At 36.2% G+C, this 14607-nt stretch overlaps 1 protein-coding gene across 5 annotated transcripts in view; it reads right to left on the bottom strand.

Moving 5' to 3' along the window:
* The window catches only part of lrp1bb (low density lipoprotein receptor-related protein 1Bb), a 667407-nt gene that overhangs the window by 77371 nt on the left and 575429 nt on the right, over positions 1–14607 (bottom strand). For all 5 annotated transcript variants that reach the window (XM_073912904.1, XM_073912906.1, XM_073912905.1 and 2 more), the window contains 7 exons: positions 9562–9743; positions 9172–9371; positions 8294–8482; positions 6564–6712; positions 6388–6481; positions 1958–2074; positions 1380–1499 (listed from right to left, as the gene is read on the bottom strand). In XM_073912904.1, coding sequence (XP_073769005.1) covers positions 1380–1499; positions 1958–2074; positions 6388–6481; positions 6564–6712; positions 8294–8482; positions 9172–9371; positions 9562–9743 — 1051 coding nt within the window. The remainder of the gene's footprint in view (positions 1–1379; positions 1500–1957; positions 2075–6387; positions 6482–6563; positions 6713–8293; positions 8483–9171; positions 9372–9561; positions 9744–14607) is intronic.

Raw genomic sequence — 14607 nt, 5'->3', positions numbered from 1 at the left:
CTATTGAATGGTGTCAATGCACAGCTAGTGTTTTTCAGCCAAAAATAAACTTCAGGTAAAAGCTTAATGTGACCAATTTCAATTTCATAAGGTTTCTTTTACAGGATTTAGCTAAATAGACTAAAGCATTGAGGATGAAATACAGTTTAACTCTAGTACCATCAGGGTCAGCAGGCACAGAAACTTCATTGAAAATACTGGGGTAAAATAAACTCATATTAAATTAATGCAGTGATTCTTGCCTGGTCTGAGACCCAGTTCATATCATATATCTATCAGGCAGTGAAGATCACTAATTTTAAAAGAAGTCAGACCTTAAATTTAGTAATTTTTTAATGGAAAAACAGTTCACCAGAAGCCCTGGGGCTGGCTGGCTGGAAAACTAAAAGTCCATGTTCATATACCTCATACAAGTCAGGCAATTGGCTGGGCCATTCTACACCATGATTTTCTTTTTCTGAAACCATTTGAAAGTTTCCTTGGCTATGTTTTGGATCATTGTCTTGCTGAAATGTCTGCCCTGGTTTAATCTTCACCATACTGGTGATGTAGATGTTGGACTGAAGATGTTGGCAGATTTTAATTTACACTGACGGGGGGTAGAGGGTTGCTGAAAAACTACTTGTTACCTACTGCTGTCTGGGCTTTCATTGCCCTTCTACACCTCCCTTTCTTCATGGGCTCAATCATTTTTGCATGTGTCATTTCAATTTTATTACACATAACTTAGATTGTAAACTAATTTATATTGTTTTCTTTGCATATATGGACATCTTTGGTTGTTACAAACATCTGGTGAAAATATCAAGTCAACAGCACCTTTAGAAATATGTTTTCTGAGAAAATATCATGATGCATTAAAATTACACACATACATACATACATACATACATACATACATACATACATACATACATACATACATACATACATACATACATACATACATACATACATACATACATACATACATACATACAAACATACATGCATACATACATTATTTCTATTGATGCAGTGTGTTCTGCGTAAAACACTGTTTAGTTTAAGTTTTTATTTGTTATTGTTTTTTTTCCAACTCTAGGTGACTTAATTTCTTGTTGACAAGTACTGTTACCTTTTTCAAGAAAGGTTCTTTTTCTCTCAGAATACCTCATCAGAACATGACTAGCCTTATAGCTCCCCAACCTCCCAACTTGTTTGAAGGGATAAAAGCCACATTTGAGATTTGTCAGTTTGGATCATTAAATTCACAGCGGAAAAGTCCAATTTGGCAGAGTTCGAGCAATCCTGTCACAACACCCTTTAGTTTACGAGAACGGGGCCCATTATAGTCAGTGTTTAATGAGGGGAGCAAAAACTGTCATGGCATCGCTTACGGCAGTCCGTCTCATCCTCGCCATCCCCGCAGTCGTCCTGTCCATTGCAGCGCAGGTTCAACGGTATACACTTCTGCTTTCGGCTGCACTTGAACTGGCCTGACAGACAGATGTATGTATCTGCAAACGGGGAGAGACATTACAGTGAGGAAAACCTGATCAATGCAGCACAAATGAAGTCATAAGATCCAATACGAATGACACCGAAATGATAGCAGAAACAATATTATTCGAGTTAAATGTCTTGAATCTGAAATCAGCTTTGGTCCAATACATCCCCATTATGATCATTAAATGACAAAATACCCTGTACTCTGTTCTAATACGTCTAAAGTGGATATTGATCGCTTGATAGCACGGAGACTCTGTATAATTGAACATTCAGAGACAGCAGCGCTAAAGAAGATTTGCTGCTGATGAAAATTCTTGCCAGATTTTTCTCCCCCTTGCCACATACTTCACAGCAACGCAATTCTAGCAGGGAGTCCCGATAGTCTCACACAGAGACAAAAAGCAATGGATCTGTCGATAAGAACATGGCATTTAAGAGCAGCTTTCGTATGTATTATTCTGCTCACCGCAGTTGGCCTCATCCGAGTTGTCCCCGCAGTCATTCTCTCCATCGCAGATGAAGGGAGGTAAAGCGCAAAGGCCGGTGCCACACTGAAATCGCCCAGGCTGGCATTTGAATTCCGCTGCAAAAAAACGGTGATTAACAGTGAACTCCGGAGGATTCGAAGCAATTTGCACATGGGTGTGTATGTGTGTTTTTATACCCGAGCCGTGTGAGGCAGCCTGAAATTGACGAGTCAACCCACGTTCCATTATGTCTCTAAAAGCACTTGTACGATATTTAATGCCCCCCTGCCCTTTATCGAACAAACAGAGGTTCCACCTATTAACAGCAGCCATTGGCAGCCTGTCATTTTCTGTTTGTACTGCTCGAGTGAATCACCACAAAGTGAGGCTAGACACAAGCTCCCCGGGAAAACAAAATTAAAGAAAATAAGTTCCTTCTTTCTCACAGCTTGAAGGTCAGACTTGTGTGAAGCTGTGAACTACTTCATCTTCATACTGTATGTAACAGTACTTTCATGTGTTACAATCACAGGTCATTATAACTGATGCAGATGCCAAAAATAACAAATATAACAAGGTATATTGAGACAATCAATCTCATTCCCAGTATATGAATGTTTTATAAATAAAGCCTGATGCACCAAAAATGTGTAGTATTTAGACCTTTTGCATTTCATTAGTTGGTGGCACCATTATTTGATTTGGTTGAACAGAATATGTAATATTAATAATATCACAGGTTTAGTGTCTTTGAAATTCACATTTGAGTTTATGGTAGTGTTTTGAGCTTGGTGTGGGGCAGTGTTGGACAATAACGCGTTAGTAAGCATTACTGTAACGACATTACTTTTGACTAACTAATATTGTAACGCATTACTTTTTAAACATATTAACTCCAATATTGTTACAATATGATGTGTTTGTCTGTTACTTGGTAAATTAATACATTTTGGCTGCAGCCTATTATCTTCCTGTTTACAGCGGCGAAGCATTGTGGGATTGGTGGATGCCATCAACCACTGTAAAGGAGACCTGATGTGTATGAGGCACCAGACTGGACAGATGTCAAGCAAAAGCGGAGAGACCAAATGCGCGCAAGGTAAACGAAGTGTGTATGCGAGAGACTGAGTGCGCATGAGAAACCGGGTGCAAATGAGAGAGAACGAATGCACGCGAGGTAGACCGAGTGTGCACGTGCGAGAGACTATAAACATTACTTTTATTAATTACTATTACTAATACTCATATGCTTGTTGTTTCAAATAAATATTTATCTTTTTGAATATACACAGCTTACTTTCCATAAGTTGCTGACATATGATGTTTAATTTTTGGTTAGTTTGAAAATTGCTCATCACTTTCATTTTTGAGTAGCTGTTATGTTTTTCTTTTGTTTAAGATGCATAAAATTTACAGTTGTCTATAATGGACCCTTTTCACAAGTCTGTTATGATACGTTTAATGGTCATCAGCCTCTTAAATCCTTGAAAATTTTTAATATTTAGATTAAAAAAAAAAAAAAACGTGAACATTTATATCCCTTTATGCTTGTAATATTTCAACTTTGCTTTAAATTACAAAAAACAAATTGGCGCTTAAGTGAGGTGTTTGTAATGCAGCGTCTATGGGGATGAGAGTAAATTTGACATTATTCTCTCCCCTGGCTGCCGTTATCAGTCTCGCATACTTTTTTTTTTTCCTTTTTCTGAAAGTCCTGATAACATCAGGCATCATAGGGTTTTGCTTGTATTTGAGCAAATAAGATTGTATAACATATTTGTTGTATTCTCCCATTCAGTTTTCCTAACTATGATGACTTCCGCTACTGAGAAACCCAGAAATGTGAAAAGGGTCTATAGCAGTTTTTTGGAGATTCATCAAATTGATTCTAAATGATAATTCGGATTACTTTATTTATTTATTTCATAAAGGTTTTGTGTTTGTTGTAAACAGCTGTTATATTATTTTCATATTCAAGGTGTGAAAGAACATGTTTAAGGGTTAAAAAGAACAACTTGTATAAAGCTGAAGCAACTTAAGTTTTTGCTTTTTTGTTTCTGAACATATTATTCATTTGGTTTATAACCTTGGGATATTTTTATTTTTGTGCTGCGGGTCTGACTTAAATAAATTAGTGTTTAAAAATTGACTTTTTGTTTAAGTCTGTCTTGTGTTTAAGTCATGAGAATGCAAATTATTTCAAACTGTGAAGTTGATCACCAGTGTATTCTCCATGCAGCACTTAAGTGACGTTATTAATAGGAGCATTAAAAATGTTCTTTGCAAAAGTAACTCAAAAATTACTTTTAACAGTATCGCATTTCATTTTGGTGTAAGTAATCAATAAAGTAATTGAGTTAGTTTTTGAATTAAGTAACTAATAACTGTAACTAGTACCTTTTTTTCAGTAACTAGCACAACACTGGTTTGGGGGCATAAAGCTGTAAAATAAGTCACTGTTGTTTGACGAAACCTAACTCACACTTGGATAGATTAAGGCCCCGTTTACACTGACACGCTTTAGTTTTAGTTAAAACGGCATTTTAAAATGAAAATGATCCACGACCACACTGGCGTTTCACCTAGCATTTCTAAACAGCTCTCCGTCGACACTACAATGTTAAAAAAAGGCACATCACATGACCATACACACACTCTGGCATGCGCTGCAGTGTATGCGCATGTCTGAGCTCCAGGCAGTCAACAGGTGCTTTGAGCACAGGACCCCAGGTGAGAGCTGTGCACGTCGGACGGTTCATCAAGGATCTACTGCTGGATCTAATCTGCCTATATTTGTATGTGATATTTAATTCATCTTGTTGTCTATATCTAACGACATATCTTTGATCTTTTGAAACTATCACCTGTTCTCAGGTAACGTGTTTTAGCTGAGTGCAAAGATAAGTTAATATATCAATGTATCTAACCACTTACACTGATTCTGCACATTTGACTGATTGCTTGCATTTGTTTCCTATATTGTATTAACATATTGTACGTTATACTTTTAGAATGGCCATTATTCATTATTAAACCTGATATTCAGCAAAAGAGGGGGTATGTTTTAAATTTTTAATGAAAATATGGAGCAGATATGTAAAAGGCTCCATTTTGATATAAATATGCGTACAGTGAAGATGACATATGTCATATGCAGCTACACATCACCTCAACATTTTTGGTGTCTGTTAACTTGTTATTATCAAAATGAAAATAGGCATTTCCTCATATCAAGTTTTTATGTTATTGTTAAGATAGTGAAACAATGTAACCAGGATGATGCGAATGACGTTATAAAGTAACCTACTCTGTTCCCTTTGAAGATTTACCTGACGTGTCCTCTGGAGTTTGTTTTCCATATCAAACTTGCAAAGTCTTAACTTAGGAGAAAACTTTGTGTAGGCTACCTAATATTGAGGGAAATCAGATTGTCTGCAGCCACGCCTCTGTTTTAAGATGTTTACATTTACGAGACACAGCAGCAGTATTTTCAAAGGAAAACGGCCTATTCAGCGTTTTTAAAAAGCTTTGTTTTCAGGGCTGGAAAACTCCAGGGTAGTGTGGTGGACCAATGGCATAACCGTAGCAAAACTTATGCATTTTAAAACGAAAAAGTATAAGTGTAAACAGAGCCTGAGGGTTAACAAAGCAGTAGCCAAGTACTCAAATGTCATACAGTGTAATGCCTCAGGAAACATAACATTTAATGAGGGCCCGTCCGGGATCTGTACACAGACTAAAGTAAGAATAAAACAAACTTATTTTGCATATAAGAATAAGAAGATAAAATAAGATCGAAACACAATGATATAAATGTAACCACAAGTAAAACTTGTAAGAAATTGAATCATTTTTTTGTTACTAAAAATAGCACTTTTGACTGAACAATCCCTTTAGGAGCAAGCTGAAGCCTCTGCCAAGCAGTTGTTCTGAATGAACATGTACGCAGTAATCCAACATGGCTTGTGTTCATCTTCCACTTTTTGCCTTTCAGCAAATCTGAACATCACAATGTAATTAATATTCATGGCCCAAGTTGCAGCGCCGAGCAGCTTACAGATCGTCATCCCGAACAACAGAAGAAAAGTAAGGCTGTCTGACATAAAAAACAGCATTTTTTTATCTTCATAATTTTCACAAGAAGGCCTCCCTATTAAAATGTGAATGTCGAAAACACAATAGCGCTGACGTTTCAGGAAAGATTTGCTTTTAAGCTTGTCTCATATGAGCGTAACCAAGGCAACTAGGCATATAAAACAAAGTCATACTTCTAAAGAGATTTATAACATGCCCCACACACTTTTTTTGGATTGTTTTTTTCTTAAATCCCTGGCTACGACAATGCATGAATATTGCAAACTGTTCAAAACACAAACAACAGTGCAGGCAGGCAGTGTAGGTTGAGTAACATGAGAAACAAAGCACTCACGACAATCCGCAGGCTCATCAGAGCCATCACCGCAGTCATCAACCGTATCACATTTCCACCAGAATGGGATGCACTCATCCGTTCCACAGCGGAACTGCAAAAAATGCCAATCAGTTATGGGAAGCATAAACTACAGCAATCCTAATGACATGGAATCATCATTTTGGCATGCAGACCTGGCTGGCTGTGCAGTTGGATAGGCATGTCTTGTTATCGGCGGCCAAGTAGAAGTTAGTTGGACAGGCGCATTTGTGACCTCCTCCAGGTGAGAGCAAACATAGGTGGCTACAGCCTCCATTAGCCACTTGACACTGGTGTTTGGGAACTGTCAAATAAGGGTAGACATGGGTTATATTACAGGGTTATTTATAAAACAAGTATTGTTATGCCATTCTATATTGTAATGTAATAAAACAAAACATAATATGAAACTTACATTTAAGGTGACATAGTTACATGTTTCATGCACTTACTATAGTAATTAAATGAATTATGCATACATACAGTCTCAGAAATAAAGGTACAGGAGCTGTCACTGGGGCATTACCTTTTTAGAAGGTACATATTTGTACCTGTAGAGTCCATATTGGTACCTCAAAGGTACATTTTAGGTGCATTTGGGTACAGATATATACCTTTAAGGCACCACTAAGGACTTTTTTGTACAATTATGTACCTTTTGAAAAGGTACTGTCACAGTGACAGCTCTTGTATCTTTATTTCTGAGAGTGTACATACAAAAAACTAACCTTAAACCTAACACACATTTTCTAATATTCTAACCCCAACCATATAACAATTAAATGCAATTACGTGCATTTAATTAGTATTACTTAGTAGATAAGTCAATACAGAAAGGGTCTTAAGAAATGCACGTCTCAGAAAACAGAATGCCATGACTAACCATGGTTCATCGCAGTACTCAGGGAAATTCTCTGACTCAGGAATTACATTACCATTAGGGGGCAGCTGAGCTTCCTTCTCAGTAGTGGCAAATTCTGAAGGTGGATGACTCGATGCCAAGGTTTCTCCGTGAAAGGTGAAGGTGTTTTCTCCATGTTTTGTTCCTATTTGCTAATATCTAATACAATGCTGCACCTGGGATAACTGTTTATCATTTTCTAATAAGATAAATAGTTTAATTTCAGACAAAGTATTGTCGACTCGCTACAGCCATGGCTCTAATATTAAAATTTTGACTGTATGCCAACATGCAAAAATTTTCACAGAGCTTAGTTAAAGGTTTTTTAATTAGGCTAGTTATCAATAAACTGTTAAAGCCAAAATGAATGGTAAAATACAAGTAGTTATGTCACCTTAAATTAAAGTGCAGTCTATTACAAATATTATTTATCAAAAATGCCATTACAATATTATTAGCACCATGAATAATATTCGAAGACCCCATCACTAAAATGTTCTTTGGGAAACTAGAAAAAAGGGTTATGTCTGACCTATTACATTAATCAAAATACAAAGTAAAGACATTTATTAAGCTTTAAAAAAGCCTTATTTTCAATTTATTATCATCATTAGTGTTTACTTGATCCTTCGATTCTTAAACAAGTGTAATGTTTCCAAAACACTACAACATTTTGACAATATTTTAAAATATTACGGTTTTGTCAAAATATTTAATACAATCTTACTGACCCCAAAACTTGTCAATTCTAATAAAATGATAAAAAAATAATAACTACATATGTATAATATAATACAATACAAAATAATATAATATAATGTAATGAAATATAATATAATATAATATAATATAATATAATATAATATAATATAATATAATATAATATAATATAATATAATATAATATAATATAATATAATATAATATAATTTTGGGGCAAATCAAGTGTTAAATTAATATAATATTGATTTGAAACAGTCTCTACCTTCAGGTTGGCGCAGTGGGTGGTAGACAATGACAGACTTAATGGCTTGCCATGAATTTAGGAGTTCCACAGCATTAGCACCAGTGGTCTTATGAGCTCGGCGGAGAGATTTAGACTTCCCGTCAGTCCAATAAATGAAGTCCTCGAACAGCGTGAGCCCCATCACACCCTGGATGTGGTCATGAGGAACTGAGGTAGAGAATATCACACCATGTAACATCATTAAATCTGCATTACTTCATAAAGAATTCAATCTCATAATACTAAATCCAAATCAAAGAGTGCTCAAGTTAAAAACTATTTAAAGGTATAATTCACTCAAATATGAAATCTACTAATTAATTTACTAATTACTCACCCCCCACTCATTTCAAACATGGATTCTTCCCTACATAGAAATCTGATGTATGGTAATACTTGGAAATTACATATATGACATAAAAAGTTCATATATGGTATTCACATATTGAAAATATATGTCATATTTGCAACATATATTTTGAGATATTGCCATATATGCCAATATTGTCATATACTATTTGTAATTTGCATATAATTTAATGTATCATTTTTTTCTAAATGGGTCTGATGAACACAAAGAAGATATTTTTAACAATAGTGGGAGTCAAAAAGTCCCTATTGAGTTCCAAAGTAGGAGGTAAAGTCAATTTGGACCAAAAAATTATTAAAAATAGCTCTTTTTGTGCTGATTAGAAGAAATAAACTCACAAGTAAATTATGGCACAGAGAAGATTGTGGCCTTGTATTGTTATAATGCTAAAAGGCTTTACTGTGCTTTCCCCCCTCTAATTCATCCTTGTTATGGTCTACAATTCCAACAATTGCAAAAATGAGCAAAATTAGGACTCATTTTGTACCCCGGTGCCTCTGAGAACCGTCCATGTTGGCAAAAAGGATGTGATTATCATCAGCCCAGTAGATCCTCTTGTTTGTGTAGTCAATGGTTAAAGCTGAAGGGCTGTAGATCTCTTTGTTCACAATCACACTTTGGCCTTGGCCGTCCATGCCAATGCGACCCACATGAGGATTTTCACAGCAGTCAATCCAGAACACGTACCTGCGGGACAGAGAGTGACCCTCATTCATGAACTTCATATAACGTGAGACACAATCTCATCACTGTTGTTTCAAGCAGAGATTAGACACGTCCCATCGTGGCAGTCATTTTCTCGCTACAAAATACAGTCTCCCAGGACTGATGGTGAAAAGTAGACAATATTTCGAATCGTAAAAGGAAGCAGCTGTACCCAGTTTGAGCATCCAGTGCCAGGTCCGTTGGGTTTTTCAGGCCCGAGCTCACTAAAATGGTAGGGTATAAGCCGTTGGATTTGGAGACTTCCAGTGTTTTTCTTTCTACATCACACCAGTACAAGTTCTTCCCGATCCAGTCCACGGCCAGTGCACTTGGAACAGCTGTTCGGTGAACAATCTAAAGCAAACAAGTAGGATTCAGATCAGTTACTGCAATTTTGTTATATAATACCACTGCAATCATCGAGCTGGATTATGGCAAAAAAAGGTAAAATTTAGTCTTTTTTTTTCTTAATTTTATGTTCTACAACCATATATGACTTCTTTAGTGGTGGAACACAAAAGTAGAAATTGTGATTCTCCTCATTTTATTATGTAATTTCAATGAAAAAAGACTTTCAAGCTTCAAAACAGGATACAAATCACCATTAAAGTCTTTTAAAGGGATAATTCACCTTAAAATGACACTTCTGTCATCATTTACTCACCCTTTACTCGTTTCAAACCTGTATGAGTTTCTTTCTTCTGTTGAACAAATATACGAGGTTAGAGTAAATATACTCTGAAGGAAACTGAAAACCTATAAATATTGACTTCCAAAGTTTAGTTTTTTCTACCATAGAGGTCAATAATTACATGTTTTCAACTTTCTTTAAAATATGTTCTTTTGTGTTCAAGGGAATAAAGAAACTCTTTAAAGGTTCAAGACATCCTGGAGTACTTTTTAAAAATGTTACCAGATCTGTGTGTTGAACATCAGTTAAGCACCTGTCAGCTTTAATTGTGGAGAACACTGGATAATTTTGAGCTTTTGTCAGCTAATTTCATGTTCCGGGGTTTAAAACATTATTGGCGTGGGATCAAAATCAGTGAAGTAGCGTGAATCTGCTAGTGGAGTGATGACGCATTGGTTACTCAATATAATTCATAGTTGAGTTTTCTTGTCCTATGATAAGACCCCGCTTCTTAATTATTCATGAGACCACGTGCTTTCCGAAAGCAAGGCAGACATGCCAAACTGTGTGACCCAATGACTGGGTGAGACCGCGTCTGTGCACATCATGGGTTGTACGTTTGTTTCCATGATCCACAGGGTTTGTTAAATGTTTTTCTCAGCAATTCTGTCAGGACCGATAAAGCAAAGCTGTTGGGTAGCAGCATGCATTTTTGTTGAGAAAGCTGTACAAGAATTGGAGAATGGAGAACTTTGTCTTTTATCAGTTGAGTTTGTTACCATTCATACACATCGCCTATATCCATGCTGAAGTGTTTGCATATTTTTAAAATCCTCCTCATTACCGGCATGGCTAATGGTGGAAATAGATAGGGAAAGAGACCTGCTGCACTGCTACTCACTGTTTATTTATCCAGACCCCGGGATTCAGGAGGAGAGAAGTCCTCCTTATTTATAGTGTTTATATACAACAAATTGTGGTAATATGTATATAAAAATTATGAATAACATACGTAACAGGACATTACATTACTGTTTATTTCTTTGCATTTTAACTTTGTAAACCATCAAATTATGGGTCTCCTCAAGATTTGTGTCTCATTTTGTGAGCCAACTCACAACAGTTTTTCGCTCCCTTCCTTTTTCCTTGTTCTGCCGGCCACACTTACTGCTCCGTCTGCTCGCAGAGCTTCACATCCATCACTAAGTATTTTTGAAAAAAACTCAAAGGTAGACTTGAACTGAAAAAGGGGGGTTTTATGACCCATTAAGGTTTAAACCGCTTGAGGGAGAATAAATAGTAAGTAAATTTAATTCTGTGAACGAACTGTCCCTTTAAATGTAGTCTGCCAGTGTCTTAAATATAGTCTGCCGCTAAAAGTTTGAACTGAATAGTGATCCATTGAAATACTTCAAAACAAAAGAATGATTTGTGCAAGATGGACCACTTTGTTATGTTGCTCTTGTGTCATTTGTGGAACAATTCAAAACAATTTGGTTTCAAAAGTCTTAGTTTTTATTTGCCCTAACTGCAAAGAAAATAGTGACCACTTGCATAAACATAGCCAGAATTGTAAGACCGCCAACCTGGTTTTAGCAAGTATGACATGTTCCTAGATTAACATCTATGTTGATCCTGGAACAACATGGCAATCGGCCAATCAGAATTAAGGCATATGCTTACCGTTTAGGTTTATATAGGTTTAAGCACTTCTACATAATTGTTGACCAATTTCAATCCCCTCTGATTTTGGGAAAAGTGTACAGTTATGGTTGGGTTTAGAGTAGACATGGATTACATTTTCAAACAAAAATGATATTCCAGCATCAACATAGATATTAATCTTCAAAGAATCGCATTGTGTGCTGCAAAATCATGACATGCATGATAAGACTGTAGTTGTGTCCCAAAATGACACTCTATAAACATACTGTGTATAATTATTCAACATCCACTCAACTGTGGACTTTCAGCAGTGAAAATTAAACCACACTGAACTGAATTGAACTAGACTGAACTTCAACTCTGAAAACTGGACTGACACAGTTTCAATTTACTAGAACTTCTATTTTAAGCTGCTTTGACACAATCTATATTGTAAAAAGCACTATAGAAATAAACATGAATTGAACTGTCAATGTTTTTTGTCATTTACAGTGTGAATACTAACTTAAAATAAGCTTTAAAAACTCAAATATTAATAACAGCTTCCCAGTGTGCACAATTCAAAAACTGTTTGTTGGAAACACAATTTCTTATATAATGCACTTTTAATCAATGATAACAAATCTATTAATTTGAAAAACAAGTCTAAGCAGGAGGTTTGGAATGAGCCCCCACATCCTCTGCTCATTCTACACCTGCACTGTGGAGAGCATATTTTCTGGCTGTATCACCACCTGGTATCGAAATAGCACCAGCAGCAATCACAAAGGCCTACATAGGATTGTTCGAACTGCTGGACGCGTAGTAGGAGGTGAGCTTCCCTCCCTCCAGGACATCTACACCAGGCGGTGCGTGAGGAAAGCCAATAGAATTTTCAGCGACTCCAGGCACCCAAGCCATAGACTTCTCTCTCTGCTACCCTTAGGCAAACGGTTCTGCCGTATCCGATCACGCACTAGCCGACTGAAGGAAAGCTTCTTACCTCAGGCTATCATGCTGATGAACACACCCCACACAGACAGACTCTTCCATACCCCTCACAGCACACCATTAATATGTAGCATGCACTGCACTTAACCAATCCATACTTGAAACAACACTGCCAACTACTATGTGACAACTATTCATTGTACATATCGCTGTCAATCTTACATTGTCCTTTTTTTTTTCGAGAGTATGCTGTTGTATTTTGCACTGTCGTTGTATTTGTCTGTATTTTGCACTGTTTGTATTTTGCACTTTCATTGTTTTTGCACTGTCTGTATTTTGTACTGTCTTGAGCCAGCACCTAAGTTTTTACTTATCATAGCACACGTGCTGCTGATGATGTGACAAAAAAAGTGATTTGATTTGATTTGAGCAGTTACTGCAACCGACCCCAGAACATCAATCTTTTGTGTGGAACAGGAGAAAAGATTTAGCATTTACATTCAGAATAAGAGTGAATAAACCATCAAACATACCCAGAATAATCTATTCCTTTAAATGAGTTATTCCGTCTGTTTAGCGCAGTGTCTCATGCTAATATTGCATTGCGTACTTATAAAACAAACGTTGTCATCAAAACATAGGGGACGTCTGCAAGCTGTCATTGAAAGACATGATGTGCTTTGAGGTTTTCTCTATTATCATCATCTTCTGACAGGACATATATAACTGTGCAAATTGACAAGACCGCCCCTTCAGCAGTAATTTCAGCACAGCCGAGCTTGAAAAATTCTCTGAAATGTCAATGATTGAGGAACATTTCCCCAATCAGGAAAGTGCCTCCAGATGAGGGGATGAGAGGAAACATTAATATTCTGAGAGGGAAAGAAAGAGCTTCTAGTGATCTGGTCCATCTCTGATTTGAAGGATCGCCTTGTATGAAAATGAAGACTTACTGCTTTAAAATGTCAACATCTGAATATATCAACATCGAATGTGCACATGATCAATGATTCTCACGACATCTGCATTCATGCATGAATGCTAAAATCACTTTTTAGACTTAACCGAAGGGTTTTTGTGTGTCCTAAATGATGGCTTCCAACTTAAATTTCAGAATTCAAAAAACACATAGCTAAAATAGATGACCTAAATAATTGACAGTTGTGTGGAGTAATTCTGTGTTTCCGAGGCTATATAGCATAGAAACTTTGGTCCATTATATATTAACAGACAAAATCCCTTATTGAAATCACACCAAAGGCAATGCCTGAGGCATCAAGCCAAATGTGCTCCAGTGGAACATTTAATCATTATATTACACTGATCAAACCCATGGTGCATTGTTTCCAGAATCCAAACATTTGTTGCCAGCGGGTGTCTTATCACTGGCTTTTTGCAAGTGCAAAATAATGCATGAAAAAGTCTGTTATATGTATGCAGACAATAACTTGTATCAAAAAATAATAAAAACCAGTAAATTGTAACTTTTCCCTATTCATTAAGGTCAATCCATAAGTTTGCAATGAATTATTTGCAATTAACAATTAGTCATTACTTTTTTACTGTGCTTAAATTAAATAATAAACAATAATGCACATCATCTACAGTATGCTTTAGCTTTTTGTTGTATTTGTCAATTTTCAAAATTTTAATTCCTTTTTTTATTGTAATTGTTGAAAAATGATCCCTACATTTATTATTTTCAACAGATTTTCTATAAATATTGATACTGCATCTATAGAATTTTCCATATTTCTCACTGAAACAAACACAATTACAAAATCCTGGGCCTAAAGAATGAATTCAACTTATAACTGAGACACTTGTGGTGGCAATCATAGGCATTCGACTTGTAAACACAATCTTTATGTGTCTTGAATGCACTGTAAGTACAATACAATCCTTACTAGGGAAGTTTTTCCTGAAGCTATAAGACAACATGCTGTGTGCAAAAGTATAACAATCAGTCCAAACATACAATACGAAGGCAAA

This window comes from Danio rerio, chromosome 9 (assembly GCF_049306965.1).
Source record: "Danio rerio strain Tuebingen ecotype United States chromosome 9, GRCz12tu, whole genome shotgun sequence".
In the NCBI taxonomy this organism is placed as follows: Eukaryota; Metazoa; Chordata; class Actinopteri; order Cypriniformes; family Danionidae; genus Danio; species Danio rerio.
Note: the sequence above shows the minus strand (reverse complement) of the source record. Positions and strands in the feature narration are given on the sequence as shown.